General features: G+C 38.2%; 1 protein-coding gene across 2 annotated transcripts in view; it reads left to right on the forward strand.

Moving 5' to 3' along the window:
- The window catches only part of ZC3H3 (zinc finger CCCH-type containing 3), a 509,307-nt gene that overhangs the window by 416,166 nt on the left and 76,209 nt on the right, over positions 1 to 16,932 (forward strand). For both annotated transcript variants that reach the window (XM_074263935.1, XM_074263942.1), the window contains exon 9: positions 9,961 to 10,092. In XM_074263935.1, coding sequence (XP_074120036.1) covers positions 9,961 to 10,092 — 132 coding nt within the window. The remainder of the gene's footprint in view (positions 1 to 9,960; positions 10,093 to 16,932) is intronic.

Raw genomic sequence — 16,932 nt, forward strand, 5'->3', positions numbered from 1 at the left:
ATAAATGCTGCTGCCATTGATGTTTCCCTTAAATCTCCTCTTCTCTACACTAAATGTCTCTGATTTCATCAAATGAACCTTATATGCCTTAATCTGTAATTGTGTCACTGTCTTGAGCAGCTACTTTGTATATCCCTCAGTTTATATGTTTTCTACCTTCATAACAAACCCTCTTCTCTCTACTCAAACAGCAGCTATCCTCCACTTACCTACCTACTGACTACTGGACCATTGCAATAGCCTTCTGCTTGCCTCGAATCTCTCTCCATTCCAGTTGGTCTTCCATTCAGCTGTCAAAGGGATTTTTCTCACTTGTAGGTCTAATCATGTCACTCTATTCTCATTAAACTCCAGTGGCTCCCTGTTACCTCCAGAATCAAATCAGAAATCCTGTTTGGCTTGTATAGCCCTCTATTACCTGGCCCTTTTTTACCTTTCCAATTGTCTTACACTTTCCTTTCCTTTTTGTATTCGGTGTTCCAGCTATACTGCCCTGCTTGCTATTCCTCATACCCCACCCTACTCTTTGCCTTGGCTGTTCCTACATATCTGAAATGTTCTCCCTCTTCACTACTGCCTCCTAGCTTCCACAGAAACTTAACTCAAATTCTTCCTTCTACAAGAGGCCACTCCTAGTCCCTACACTGCTAGTACTCTCCCTCTGAAATTAACCTCCCATTTGCATGGTATGAATTGTGTACAGTTATTTCCACATTGCTTCCCCAGAGCGGGAGCCATCTTTTTGCCTTTAAAAAAAAAAAAAAAAAATCCCAGTGCTTAACACATCACCTGGCACATATAGTAAGTACTTAACAAGTGCTTGGTGACTGATTAAAATGTGATACCCAGAACTGAACACAGTACTCCAAATGTGGTCTAAAGAAGGCATAGAACAACCGTAAGTATGACATAAATATCAACTATTATTATTACTAACTAGAATGAAAGTTCTCTCTAAGTTCTAAGTCCAAGACTGTTTTGTATCATGCTAGCTTTTGAATTAGATCAGATGATTTCAAAGGAAACTTCCAATTCTAACAATTTACCACTCTATTTAAAAACTTTTTTTCTTTATATTTTCTCCGGTTGCATGTAAAACAACATTTTGGCAGGGGGCAGGGTATACATGTACCTTCATTTTTTACGTATTGCTAGGTGAATCATGTTGGGAGAGAAGAATCAGAACAGAAGGGAAAAACCACAAGAGAAAAAAAAAAGAAGGAAAAAAAAGTGAACAAAGTATGTGTTGATTTACATTCAGTCTCCATAGTTCTCTCTCTGAATGTGGATGGTGTTTTTCATCCCAAGTCTATTGGGACTGCTTTGGATCACTGAACCGCTGAAAAGAACTAAGTCTGTCATAGTTGATCATCACAAAATCTTGCTGTTGCTATATACAGTATGTTCCTGATTCTGCTTATTTCACTCAGCATCAGTTCATGTAAATCTTTCCAGGCCTTTCTAAAATCAGCTTTTTCATCATTTTTTATTGAACAATAATATTCCATTACTTTTATATACCATAACTTATTTAGCCATTCCACAATCTTAAGGGGAAAGTGAGGAGATGCCCTTGCCCAAACCTCCCTCACTTAAATCCAATTCACTTGAAAGTCATAGAATCCCCTCCCTGATATCAGGGCTCTTTGAGAACAAAGCACAAACAACAATCACCTCTATGGTGGCATCTACTCAATTTCCAGTTCTTTGCTATCACAAAGAGCTGCTACAAATATTTTTGCACATGTGGGTCCTTTTTTCCTCTTTTATGATTTCTTTGGGTTACAAACCCAGTAGTGGCACTGCTTATACCATGCTTAATTTTTTTTTTTTTATTGAGAACATTTATTTTTATATCATTGCCTGCATTTTCTTCTGTATCCCATCCCCCAAAGTCACTCAATATAACCAAAAAAAAAATTTTTTTTTAAGAGAAAAAAATCAGCATAAATCAATACATCAAAAAAATGCAAATATGTGCAATGTTAAAAGCAGAAAAGGGAATAAGTTTTTATATGTACCTACTAAGTGCCAGAGACTACTAAGTATTACAGATATTACAAATATTATTTTATTTGTTAGAATCCCACCTCTGCAAAAAAAAAAAAAAAATGTAATGAGAAAGCAGGAAAAATTTATTTTCAAATCTCTTCTCAGTCTCACTTTTGTATTTCATATATTCTTTTGTGGTGCTTCTCATTTTCATTGATATATTTATTGTTTTATTGATTCTGTTTCTTCACTTTATATTATTCAATCAGTGAACTTTTTTTATTAATCACCTTTTGTGTGATCAGCACTACTCTAAGCCCTGGGGATCCAAAAAGAGGCAAAAGTTGGTTCTGCCCTCAAAGATATGACAATCTAATGACAAACAACATGCCAACTAATGCTTACAAATAAATTATTTGTAGAATAGGAAATAATTAATAGGAGGAAGGCATTAGAATTAAAAGGTTTTTGGAAAGCTATCTTGGAAAAGATGGGATTTTAGTTGAAACTTGAAGGAAGCCAGGGAAGGCAATAGGCAAAAATCAGTTGGGAGATCATTCCAGACATGAGAAACAGATAGAGAAAATTTCCAGAGCCAAGACATGGAGTGACTTGTTCATGGAAGAGCAAGGAGGCCAGTATTGGTAAAGTGAAGAATACATGGGGATGAATAAGGTAGAAAAAGGCTGGAAAGGTAAGAGCGGGCTAAGTTATGAAGGTCTTTGAATTCCAAAGAGAGGATTTTGTATTTGATCCTAGAGATGATAGGGAGCCACTGAAGTTTATTGAATGAGGAAGAGGTGTGACATGGTAAGACTTATGCTTTAATAAAATCACTTTGTAGACACATGGAAGATGGATTGGAGTGGGGAGAGACTTCTGGCAGGCAGTCCTATCAACAGACTATTGTGGTCATCTGAGTATGAGATAATGAGGGCCTATACTAGTGTGGTAGAATTGTAAAAAAGGAGAAAGATATGTATTTGAAAGATATTGCAAAGATGAAATCAACAAGCCTTGGCAGTATAGTCATGAAGAATCAAGGATAATTTTTAGGTTATAAGTCTGTGTGACTAAGAGATTGGTATTGCCCTCAATAGTAATGGGGAAACTAGGAAGAGAGTTTAGGGGAAAGATGATGAGTTTGATTTTGGACATGCAAAGTATAAGATGTACTGAACTTGAGATACCTGAAAAGCAGTTGGAAATGGAAGATTGGAAGTTAGCAGAGAGTTTAGGATAGGATAGGTAGGTTTGAGCATCATCAGCACAAAGATAGTGTTAAATGCATGGGAGCTGATGAGCTCACCAACTGGAGAAGAAAAGATAGCAGGGAAAAACATTGTGGGACACATGCAATTAGATGTGATCTGAAGGAGACTCCAACAAAGGAGATTGAGATGGAACAAAAAGTCTGAAAGAAGACAAAAAATAGAAGAGAGAACCTAAAAACATAGTTTCTTTTAAAAAAAAAGAATGATCAGTCCCAAAAGCTGTAAGGGAGTTGAGAAAAAGGATATATAGAAACCATTGGTAACTTTGGGGAAAGCAGATTGGAAACTAGATTGTAAAGGTTAAAGAAGTGAGGCAGAGGAAGTGGAGGCACTTGTTATAGACAGCCTTTTTCAAGAATTTCTCCACCAAGAGGGTAGAAGAGAGATATAAGGGAGGTAGTGTTTTTTTTTTTTCTTCAAAATGGAGATGTGAGGCATGTTTGTAGACAGTGAGGAATGACTGGGAAAGTAGTAGACTGGGAAAGACTGAAAACAAATGATAGAATGGAGATGATAGAACAGTCAGTTAAATTAGAGGAGACAGGAAGGAATGACAGCACTAGAGCAGGTAAAATGATTTGCCTTAGTAAAGAGTAGGGAGCCACAGAAGAAATAGTGACCAAAAGCATCAGTAATAGGAGATGAGGAAGAAGGAAAAAGATGGAGCTCATGACAAGTGGCCTCAGTACTTCTCAAATGAGAACAGAAAGAGTAGGGAAGGATAGGGGAGCCATGGGAAATTTGAGGATAGGTGAGAAAAGTTTGATAGAATTATTAGTTTATATAAGTCTTTCCTTGCCTGTCTATATTAATATTTGTAGGGTTTTATATTAATATCACATTCATGTGCCACAATTTGTTAAGCCATTCCCCAATCTATGGACATTGGCTCTGTTTCCAATTCTTTGTTACACTATATCATTCTTAAGGTGACCTAAGAGTTTGTTCACTTTGTTGACTGCCATTTCACACTATTCACTCACTGTGAATCTACATTCCTTTTAAGGCCCTCAGTTTTGTTCTCATGGACTCTTTAATTTCTCTCTTAACCTAATATCAGACTTCCAGCCTATTTGAGGTTTCTAATATTTAAAATCCCATGAGCTACCACCTATCAATTGTTACCAGTCACAAATTGTTTAGTCATGTGTTTGATCCTGATGTACCTAGGAAAATTCCCTTTCAGTGCTACATCTATAATCTTTGGAGTCCATTTATTTCTATCCAGACCAGCGTGACTTCCTAGCCTATCTCCCAGTTGGATCTCTCTTGGGCTGAAGTAAGCAGGAGGCTAGAAAGACAGGGTGTCTTCTCTCCACTCCAAAACCAACCTCACACTATCAGTGTGAGTATTATCAGTAAATGATCTATCAATAAAAAGCAAGGCAGTTTTAGGACCAGTCCCTTTCTTCATGAATCTTACAATCTCATCCATGTCAAGGAAGAGGCTAGATTTTGATACATATGAGAAAAATTCATGATAGGATCAATGCTAGACTGAGAAGTAGAGAGATTAAAGGAATACACCAGAAAATGATGCATCCTTTTGGTAGGCCTGAGAGATAGCATATAGAGAGGCGTACATTCTCACTGGGTCTCTCTGAAAAAGGGGAGCTGAAAAGGAGCCATCATGCTCATCGAGAATGTAGTATTTATTGCCCCACTAAAGTCAGATGCTGACCCATTGTTTAAAACTATCATACCCAAAAGTACCAAGAATTATAGAACTTGGAGTTAAGAGTTATCCCGTAATAAATTCATTCATTTTCTAGAGCAGAAAATTGAAGCCCAAAAATATTGACATGACTTGCCCACAGTTACAAAGTTAGTACATAGAACAGTTGGAATTTAGATCCAAAGCCCCTGATTCCCATGTACTTAAAAGTAATTGATAGTCTATGGACTCTTCCTGCACCATATTAACACTTACAAGGTACCTGGTGACTCCTCCCACCATCAGACTCACTTAGAAGTAACTAGAGTTAGACATTAATGTTTTAGAACAACTTGGAGGAGCCAGGCCTGCTGCTGTGATGGTTTGGGGCTGGGGGGATGGTCGGTGTGAATGGATGAACTCGCAGGGCAAGTTGGCATGAGACTAGGGCTTGGGCAGAGGCATGCTGATGCTCCTGCCGCTGCCACTGCTGCGGCAACAGCTTTTCCCCTTGAGGAACTTGAAAAGAATCAGCATTTTTCTCCCTAATAGAGCTCGGAAACTCTGTTGTGAGCAATTTGGAAATTCACGTCGAGTTTCGGGTTCATTAGCTTGAGGCTCCCGAGCCTCTGCATATTCCAAGCTGTCTAATATGGCCGCCCCGCACCAGTGCCCTGAATTAATGTTATTGTTATTTGTGTGGACGTGGTGGGGTGCAAACAAGGTTAATTGAAATGAGAATGCAGTTTCCTCTTGATAATGGCCCCGGCTTGACAGCTAGGAGGAGTTTAGTTTGGTATAAGAGTTGCCTTTATTATCCCTTTTTATTAGAGCTAATTTGGGCTCTATATCAAAAACTACATTAAGGGAATTGTTTACGGTCATACCACTACCAACCCCACCATGGAAGCCCCCAACTCCCGGCCTCTCTCTCAATGGCTGCAGTTAAGAGACAATTAAAAATAAACTCTTGTATTTTAAATCACCCTTTGTTTCTTTGTACTTCCCTCCTTTTCTCCCCCTGCTTTGTTTTCCCCATCTGTGTACATGTCTCTGATGCTGGTTTATTCTCTACTGCCTCGTTCTCTCCACCACTCTCACCCTCCCCCCCATACACACACACACCTCTCTCATCTTACTCACTTTTCTCCTTCTTCCCCATCCCTTCTGCTGGCTGCTTGTCTGCATTGGGCTCTTGCTGACTTCCCTTTTGACCCCTCTGGTTCACTTGCTCCGATATCCTCTGAATCCCATCTCATTTAATGGCTGTCTCACACTGTTACTCATGCCCTTGTTTTTCTTATTTTCACACTCCTCATTTGATTACACGCTCTCTCACACCTCTTCTCATTCTGTTGTTTGCTCTTTCACTCATTCTGTAGATCTTGCTCTTGCTTTCTGTCCCATGCTCTGCTCTCATTTCTATTTCTCATTTTCTTGCTGCCTTATTGTCTGCCTTGCTCTTTCATGCCTTCTCTCTTCATCCTGGTATCACTTAGTTTTCCCTCAAACACACCTTTTGTTTTCTCTTCTTTTATTATCCCCTCTTTTTCTTTCATACAGTGTCATTGTCTCTTTCACAGCTTTCATTCCCTTCCTCTTTCACCCTCAGTAGCTCCAACTTGCCAGTCACCTAGTCAAGTGAAGCCATATAAGTCTGACTTCTGAAAATCAAGAGCAAGCTGGAAAGTCTTGTGCTCCACTGTGATAAGGAGATCCTTGGAGACCATGACTGTATCCAAGCAATGCCAAGGAACTGAGTTCTTCTTTTAGATGTCAGTTAATGGAGTCAAGTATCCTTCCTCCTAATATCAAATGTAAGGGCAAATCAGCATCTCTCTGCCCCAGTGAGCAGCCACTCAAGCAGCAAGCCAAAGTCATGCCATTTATAACTGACTGACTAGTCAGGTTTTGTAATTAGTGTGTGGCAACTAATGATAATTTGAGTGAAATATAGGAAATCTCATAGCAAGCTAGTCATTTTTTTTATTATATTAAAAAGGGGAGAGTAGGTGATGTCCAATGAAGCCATGATGATGATAGATAAGTTCTTTCCATTTTTTTTTTAACCTAGTGGCAACATCTGGAAATAGTGTCTTTCACCCCCTAACTATTTGAACATCAGAGTTTCTTATAGTAAAAACCCCTAACCCCCAAATACTGTTCTTCATCTCTACTCTCAGCCTTCCCAGCTTTTCTTGCCCCTAATGATCTAGTTATACTAGGTCTTCCGCAGTCCAGTTCATCTTTATATGATGTTAATGTTTTTCATGAACTTTATATTCCAGATTAAACTGAGTAACCTTCCATGTCCCATTCTTATTTATATTCACCCTTATCTTCATGACTTTGTTCACACCATCCAATATACTTAATAATTGACTCCCTTTCTGCATTTCTTAAAATCTCTCCCTTCCTCCAGAGCTCAAAGCAGATGTCACCTACATAAAGCTTTCTCTACACCCCCCCCATTTACATTATTTTTCCCCCCTCACATTTCTTCTTACATTTTCCCTGGATCTCTCTGTTGTATTGTAATTGTTTCTACACATGCCTTTACTCTGTAAGCTTCTTGAGAGCAGGATTTGTTTTATATTGACTTTTGTATTCCTCATTCCCTGCTTAATAGATTTTTTGTTGTTGTTGTTGAATGAATGATTGCCCCAACCAGCAGATACAGCAGATGCAGGCAGGGCCAGACTGCAACATACCGAGTTTCTTAGTAGTCCATTGAACATTGGAAGGGTTCAAAAAATGTCCTCTCTCCTCAGATTTCAATTATTTCATGCCACATAGTTTTAGAATGAAGCTATCTGTTCTCAACTACTGATCCTCCTCCAAGACATGACTGTTTTATTCTTTTCTATTTCTGTGTGCTCTGCCTAATAGATCCATTCTCATGACTTTTGGTGTCACCTCCTGGATCCCTCTCCTTGACTCCCTTGATCAGCTATAACATTTCTATCAATATCTTATTCTCTCAAGCTAGGATTCTCACAGTCATGATTGACTTTCTTCTTTCTCCTCTGTAACTAATCACACACTAGCCTCAATGATCTTCCTTCAGAATTATCTTTTCATATATCCCTTTTACTCCCTTAGTTATCACCTTGTATATTTTAGACTATTGCAATAGTCTCCTAACCCACTTCTGGACTGCCAGTCTATTTCCTTCTCACATTTTTCCAGAGCCTTCTTCCTAAAACAGACTGTGGTACCACACCATCCATATCCTTTGCTAAATACTTTTCAGTGTTTTCTTATTGCATTTACAAGTCTAAATTCCTCTGCCTATATTTCTGGGTCCTTATAATCTGTCCCTATCCTCTCTCTCTAGATTTATCTTTACGTTTGAACTTAATGAATCTTAGAGCCAAACAGAATATTAAAACATAGATGAATAGAACTGGAATTAATTAGCAGTTATATGGAACAGCTGGTGGTGCAGTGGATAAAGAACTGGGCCTGGAGTCAGGAAGACCCAGATTTTCTTCCCCCCCACCCCCCATTAAGTGACTTGCCCAGGGTCACACAGCTAGGAAGTGTTAAATGTCTGAGACCAAATTTGAACTCAGGTCCTCCTGAATTCAAGGCTGGTGCTCTATCCACTGTGCCACCTAGCTGCCCCCAAGACTCAGCTTTTCTGAGTCCAAATCTGCCCACAGACACCAACTGTGTGAACCTGAGCACATTTAACCCTGTATCTTTGCCAGGAAAACCCCAGACTCAGAGTTAGACGCAAATGAAAAACTATTAAACAAAAATATTTATATAACACTTTAAGATTTACAAAATTCTTTGATCCTCACAACAATCCTGTGAGATAAATGGTATTATCGTCCTCCTTTTACAGAATAATCACTTGACTGGTCATACAACTACTGTCTTGAGGTAGAATTTGAACTCAGATTTCTCTGTCACCAAGTCCATTGCGCCATCTAGTGGTTTTGAACATTATACCTTAGTTATGATATATGTACTAAAAGGGACTTTAGACCTTAACACAATAGAATGTCAGATAGGAAAGACTTTAATACATAAAACATAAGAATTGAAAGAGAACTTAGACATGTAAGTTGATACCAGGAAGGGTTTTAGTATGCACTCAGCCTTCCAGTTCCATAGTTGAGGAAATTGAAGGCCCAGAGAAGGGAGCAAGTTGGTGACTGAATCAGAAAAAAGAATTAAAACTACTTTGACTTTTCTTTGTCCCAGTAATTGCCATACAATAAGCAATTAATAAGAGCTTGTTGATTGAGTGCTAATCTACAGAAATACACACACACATACTCCTGCCTTTGCTTACTTTGTTTCCCTTCAAATGCCTAATTCTTTCTGGTCATCTATCCAGATTTTGCCTTTTTTTTTTTTTTTTTTTTTTTTTTTAAGGTGGTTCTTCCTTACTCGTGTTGAGCTAGAATCTATCCACTTTCCTCATCACCATCCCCCATCATTTTCCAGCCATGATTTCTAATTCTACCCTCCAGAGCCAATAGAATGGGTCTTCTTGAAGGTCTATCTTGAAGATAATAATACAATCTTCCATAAATCTTTACTTTTCTAGGCTTTAATTCATTTAATTCATCCATGTGTGGCTTGCTCTCTAGTCCTCTAGCTTCATCCTGGTCACTTTTTCTAAACATACTTCCACTTGTCAACATTTTTCCTAAAATATGTCACCAAGACCTGAACATTATTCCAGATGTGTCTAGGCCAGAGCAGAGACTGTGTCTTTCTTCTTTCTTGTCTCCACCACAATGTGTGTGTGTGTGTGTGTGTGTGTGTGTGTGTGTATATGTGTGTGTATATGTCTTTCCACACATATCTCTGTGCCAGCAAATGTCTCTAAATGTATATCTCTAAAAGTAGTGTGTGCCTTTTTTTGTCTGTGACTCTGAATGTGCCTCTGAATGTCTCTTTTTATGAATGTATCTTTGTGATTGTACATAAGTCTCTGGTTTGTCTTGCTTTGTTGTCTGTGTGTGTGAGTGGAAAGAACTCCCACTAACCTATCATCCAGTCTGCTCTCTCTTTTTACAGATGCCTGTGTGTTCCTACTTCCTAAAGGGGATCTGCAATAATAGCAACTGCCCATACAGCCACGTGTATGTGTCAAAGAAGGCAGAGGTCTGCGTGGACTTCCTTAAAGGCTACTGCCCCATGGGAGAAAAGGTAACCCGACTAATATCCAGTAAGACGCATTATGCTGTGTTGTGCTCTGTCTTGTATACTGGTCTCTCTCAGTCATTAAGGAATTTCCCTTGGACCATGACTTCCTGAAGAGTAAGTTTTTGGGTTGAAAACAGTGTACCTTGCTTTATGCTTCATAAAATCATTTTGCCTTGGCATTTCTAGTTCTGTTTGCATTACTCATGGCCCAGGAAAAAAAGAAGGAAAAGTTTAAAGTTATTTATTTATTTATGTAGAATATGTTATTATTTAGTTATTTAGAAATATATGAGTATGAAGGGGAGTCAGTGAATATAAATTCTCTTCCAAGGGAAGAGTTATTTACAATCTCACATATCTACACACATATACACACACATTACCTAAGAGTAACACTCTATACACACACATCCCCATTTCCCCCCACACACAATAACACTATGCCAGGTTCTCCTGGACCTCTGTCTCAGTCTTCTTTGTATCATATTTTATTTGTGTATGTTACTGATATAAGACTGTCTACTTCTTGAGGGCAGGGACTGTGTCATGGTTCTTGTTTGCCTCCCTATCATTGCTAAGCATAGGCTCTGCATAATAAATTTTAAGTTAACTGAGCCACAGTGAGCACCCTAGGTAGATTTTAGAGCCTGAGAAATTAGAGATCTGGCTTAGGCTTCTTGCAGGTTGAAACGTTCAGATATAGGGCCTTTAGAGAATAAGGGTGTGACTAGGTGCCCCAGCCCTTTTTGGTCTTGGGGAGCCCTCAGCTGTTCTGCTCCTTCCCACTTTCTCTCCTTAAGCATCCCTATCCCTGTCTGGCTTACAACATATAAAAACTGTATTTTGAAGGTAGGATAAAAGACAGACTTCTCAAATGATATAAAAGAAAGAACGTTGGCCTTATGGGGTTCAAGTCCTGGCTTTGCCCCCCTTCCTTTGCAATTTTCTTCACCTGTCTTGGCCTTAGTTCCGTTTTCTCTCAAATGAAGGGGTTGAACACAATGGTTTGTACAATCTCTTCAAGTTCTGACAGTTTATGATTATGAAGGACAGAATTTTTACAAGTTGGATAAATGACCTTAGAGACCATCCCAGTCCTGCACCTTCATATTCTTTTTTTTTTTTTAATTAATTATAGTTTTTATTTACCAGATATATGCATGGGTAATTTTACAGCACTGACAGTTGCCAAACCTTTTGTTCCAATTTTTCCCCTCCTTCCTCCCCCCCCACCCCACCCCATGGCTGGTTGACCAATACATGTTAAATATGTTAAAAGTATAAGTTAAATACAATATATGTATACATATCCAAACAGCTATTTTGTCGTACAAAAAGAATCAGACTTGAAATAGTGTACAATTAGCCTGTGAAGGAAATCCAAAATATAGGCAGACAAAATTAGAGGGATTGGGAATTCTATGTAGTGGTTCATAGTCGTCTCCCAGAGTTCTTTTGCTGGGTGTAGCTGGTTCAGTTCATTACTGCTCCTTGGAACTGATTTGGTTCATCTCATTGTTGAAAAGGGCCACTTCCATCAGAATTGATCATCATACAGTATTGTTGTTGAAGTATATAATGATCTCCTAGTCCTGCTCATTTCACTCAGCATCAGTTCATGTAAGTCTGCACCTTCATATTCTTACTCAAGGACACTCAGCCCAGCCTCCAGCAAAATTAGGTGCTAAGTTAGGCTCTCTGACTTAGTCAAGAATGGGAACCCTCTGCCAAAATGGGGTCTTGTGTGTGCTCCAAAGGATTTCTCAAAACGCCACAATCCCAGAACTGGAAGAGGCTTCAAGGGGACTTCTAAGTGGATTGTTTTCCCCCAACCCTCCCTCTTCCCCCAAGGAATCTAACTAGCATAATGCATAGTTTTGAGCCTGGAGTCAGAAAGATCTGAGTTCAAATATGACCTCAGATACTGCCTAGCTATGTGCCTCCTATTGAAGCCACTTAACTGCTCTTTGCTTTAGTGTCCTCAGCTGTAAATGAGAATAATAGCACCTCCCACCTGTGTTGTTGTGAAAATCAAAGGAGAGATTTGTAAAAGTATTTAGCATAGTGCCTGGCACATAGAAGGTGCTATATAAATGTTTATCTCTTCTCTTCCCTTCCCTCCATTCCAGTTTCTTTTCCTTTTTCAGCATCCCTGAGAAGTAGCTTTCCAACATTCATAGTTATGGGCAACTCATTACCTCCCTCCTATCAACTGTAACCTGTTCTGTTGTATGGCAGCTCTGATGATTACTCAGTAGTTTTCCTCCTACTGAGCTGGAATTATATCTGTCCTAGAACTCCCATCATCCCCATACTAGTCTATGTTCTCTCTGCTCCAGGAAATAATAATCACAGGTTTCCTGAATGAACCACTCTCTCCTGAGAAGCTTTCAATTCTGAGACTACTGAATTCTCCCCCTCCACTCCATATTCTTTTGAAAACATCTCTCTGCAGAGAATATTTTGCTCCTAAAGGACAGAGCCTTTTACAACAACCTTCTTCAGAGCCTGCCTTTTTCAGAAAGTTTTCAATTCATAAGGTATCTCCTATATTAGTTTACTGTTCATGATACACAGAATCAAAAAATGTTACAAATAATTCACACTTATAAAGTGCTTCAAACTTTACAGAACACTTTCTTTGCAGTAATATTTACAGAACACTTTCTTTGTAGTAATAATTCTATGAGATAATTGATGCAACTATTGTCATCCCATTTTATTGATGAGAAAATAGGATCCAGAAAAGTGAAGAGAGGGAATTAACAGAGCCAAGATATGGCCTCAGAGTCTCTGACTTCAAACCCAGTGCTCTTTTTAATGATTCTGTTATTTTCCAATTTTAAGTAGTCGTTTAGGATAGGAATTTAGAACTGGATGAATCCTTAGATAACATCGAGTCCAAACCTCTCATTTAATAGATGAAGAAACAGAATAACTCATCCAAGGTCCCACACCAAGTATGTAGTAAAGCTTGCATTCAAATCTAAGCCTTCTGATGCCATATTCAGTGTCCTTATAATTAAGTATAGACTAACTAAGAATCCTGTACTTAAGAAGAGAGATTCCATTAGAAGGATGGGGGGAAGGTAAAAAGGTGTGGGCTTCAGTATTAGAACCTAGCATACAGATAATTAGAGAGAAGGTGAAAACAATCAACCTATCAAAAAGCATTAAGTGCCTATTCTGTGCCAGCTACTGTTCATAGAGTCAAAAAGAAACAGTCCCTGCCCTCAGAGAGCTTACCAGAAGGAGGAAGCAAAGTATGTAGATAATTAAGAGATCACTGAATTTAGTCTTGTGTTGAATTCTGTTTGCTAAATAAATTAAGCTTCACCCTTTAGTTTAGCATCCAGGAAAGTGGAGGGAAGGTTCCAGAGAGTCTCTCAGCAGAGTAAAACAAGATGAATAGATCTCATTAAATAATTGAATTTTTTTCATGCCCTTCAGTCTTGTCTGCTTTTATCTACTAAATAAATTAAGGCTTGCTCCCCAGATCAAGTGGGGCCAGAGTGTCTGGTGGCAGAGAAAGACCAATGACAATATGAACAGAGCTGAGTGGATTTCACCCTTCATACCCAGCGCTATCTCATGTTTCACAGTAAAAGGACTCACTGCTGTAGATAGCCCTGAGATTATCTAGTCCCAGTTAGCCAGTATGGAGGACAAGGAATTTTTTTGCCAGGATTATATTAAGTGTGTGATGTTTATGGTTTTTTAAACCATAAAGTAGTATCATCTAATGCTTCTGTGTGTGCAAAATGCAGATTGATCTCTACTCTTGAAAGGAAAGTGAAATACAGAATATGTTATTCAGGAGAATTGATTTTTCTTTAAAAGAAAAGAAGAAATTCTCTAATTTGGAAGCAAAGAAGAAAAAGCTTATAAAGCAGTAGAGGATTGCCAGAAGATTGCAGTGTGGAGAGAAAAGAGGGGGATGGAGCACCCAAACATTAAAAACTGTGTAGTAGGTATAGGGGCTCTACCTTAGAAGCACAAAGAGGAGAACCATCGCTGGAGGAAGTAGCTTCTTGCCAAAAGGAAAGATGTTTTGAATCTATAGGTTCTTTAAGGCGACAGATAATAAATTCTTCCATCAGAAGAAGAGAAAAGGAGGAATGATGAGTAGCTCCCAGATAAGGGGACTTGAAGTAGCTCTTTGTCGGTTTGTCATATACAAAAGAGAGATCTGCTGTCTTCCTAAGGTATGATGGATAACCTCCAGAAACTTCTCAAACCTACATCTAGTGATTCATGCAGGACCAAATGATATTGTAAAAGGAATTTGAAATGCATACTAAACCAAAACCTTGGAGACATATGTAGTGATTTCATCCCTACTAGTTATTGAACATTGGAACTTCAAAAGAAATAAGGTAGATCTGGGAGATAAACAACTAATTAAGAAGAATGTTTCTGATAATGAAATTTGTATTTCATGGACCATGGCTCAAAATATGAAAATGAGTGATTTTTATGGCAGGTGATAGAGTGCATTTAACAAGGGCCAGTAAAAACATTTTTGCTCCAGGTCTTATAAAGAAAGCTTTATAAACTATGAAGAAAGGAAGAGAAAGAAAATTGCCCATTTAGATCTGATAGTCCTGATATCATAGAAAATGGCAGTACAAAATAGGAGGAAGGTGAGCAGAAAAGGAGACCACTAATTCATAGGAGAAACTATCTAAAAGGAAAACCAGTAATAAAATTCATAGCCTGAGATAGAGACTTATAAATGCAGAAAGTATTCGTAATAAATAGAATGAACTAAGTATCCTCATGGAAAGAGGCAGATTTAACCTCATTGTTATCACTTAGACTTGCTGAAATGAGACTTGTGATTGAAATGTAAAGTTGGGAAATATATGTTCTCAAAAAGCTAGTATGAGGATCAAATAAAATGGCAACTAGGTAGCAAAGCTAGTTCAAACTCAGATCATCCTGAAGCCGTGTCCTATACTCTGTGTGTACAGGACACGCTTCAGGATGATCTGAGTTTGAATACTGAGTAAATAACTTGGACATATTAATTGTTTAAACTTGATCAAGTCACTTCACTTCTTTGTTTGCCTCATCTATAAAATGAGATCACTAACAGCACCTATTCACAGGATTGTTGTAAGAATTAAATGCTTTAACATATGTAATTTACAAATCTTAAGTATAAATTATATGTAAATGTGAAATTCATGCAAATCTAATTTATATAACTATAAAGTACACTGTATAAATGTTGGATATTAAGTGCTTTAAAAACTTTAAAGTGATTTGTAAATGTCACTTATTATTATACTTTAAAAAATTCAGGGGGATGAGTATATTTGTTTTAATGTAAATGACAACATTCAGGAAGCTAAGGGAAAAACACATTATGAGAGCATCTGCGGGGAACAGAGGTAGAAGCAAATAACATTTTGTAGAAGAGTACTACAGATTAACTTGCATAGAAGAAAGAATGAGATGAAAAGTTTGGGAAATACCACAAATTTTGTACAGAAGTATGCTACTATATTGATAGGGGATTCCAATATTCCTTCTGTTGTATTAGACTTCTTGTACCCCAAAACAGCTGTAACTCTTAAATTTGTCACCTGGTTTACTGATAAAACATAAAAGCATTTAAGTGACTACTGTGTACCAGGCATTGTGCTGAGTACTGAGGATGCAAGCATGAAAATGTCTTTGTCCTTAAGGAACTTAAGGATATAGCTAAAAGGATACAGCACATCTGGCAAGTGATGGTCAGGAAGGGAACCAAACAGTTCCAGGGATCACGACGGAGCCCATAAGGTAATAAATTGTCTTGGCCTTTCCAGTATCAATGGTAATATTAATTTGATTATTGTTCTATAAAAAAGAGAAATGTAAAACAAAGGGATCCATTGGTTTTTCTGGACCTAATTCAGACCAGCAAGAAGAAACTGGTTACTTAAGAAGAAACAGCAGCAGTTTGGGGGCAAATGAACCACTCTATCAAAGAATTCATGATAGAGAAAAATAAAGCCAAGAATTAGTCTGACATGTATAATATAGATTTGAAGAGACCAGAGTGCATATAAAAGATAAGTAAGATCTAATGGCCTAATATTTTGTAGGGCAAGTCAATCCAAGAAGGATTAAAAGCTCTCTAGAATGCTATTTGAAGACATGAATAAAAATGTAGCAATAAGGGAAAAGAGGGAATTGCCTAAAGGAACTAAAGCTGATACACAGGAAACTTAGCAAAAACCTCAGATTTAAGTGATATCTAAAAGATGTAGCAAATAATGAATATAAAAAAACAGGACTGTTCTATAAGAATTGAGTCAGGGACACAAGTCTAAAAGGGATCACTTAAAGGAACTCTGAGGTGGTTTTTCATCTATTAAACAGATGATCTCTCAGGGCCCTTCCAGCTCGACTATCTTGAGTTCAAGTCAACTAGTTAATCAGTAGTCAGTTATAAAGAGCTGAAACTCTGAATAGATGCACTGGAATCAGACATCCCAGCACTTAAGGCTAATTACCTATTGGACAATAATACTCTATTAGCATATGCTTGGAGAAATGGCCCTTCTCACTATTCTGTGCTGGCTCAATCTTTTGGTGTATACAGAGAATTGTAGGAGGGATTAGGGGGTAGAGTAAGACAAGACAGAGTCACTTTGGAGGAGAATGAGGAGAAGAGAGGTTGATTGGTGGAAAGTGTGAGCGATCCCCTTCACTTCTCCCCCTAAAGACCAAAGACTTTTCCTTATCCTGACTCTGGTTGATCCTGAGGTCAACAGGGAGCTAACTCGGACTTCACAGTCAATAAGCATTTTTATGCACCAGATACTTTGCCAAGCTCTTTGTGTACAAATA

Source organism: Sminthopsis crassicaudata, chromosome 1 (genome assembly GCF_048593235.1).
Source record: "Sminthopsis crassicaudata isolate SCR6 chromosome 1, ASM4859323v1, whole genome shotgun sequence".
Lineage (NCBI taxonomy): Eukaryota > Metazoa > Chordata > Mammalia > Dasyuromorphia > Dasyuridae > Sminthopsis > Sminthopsis crassicaudata.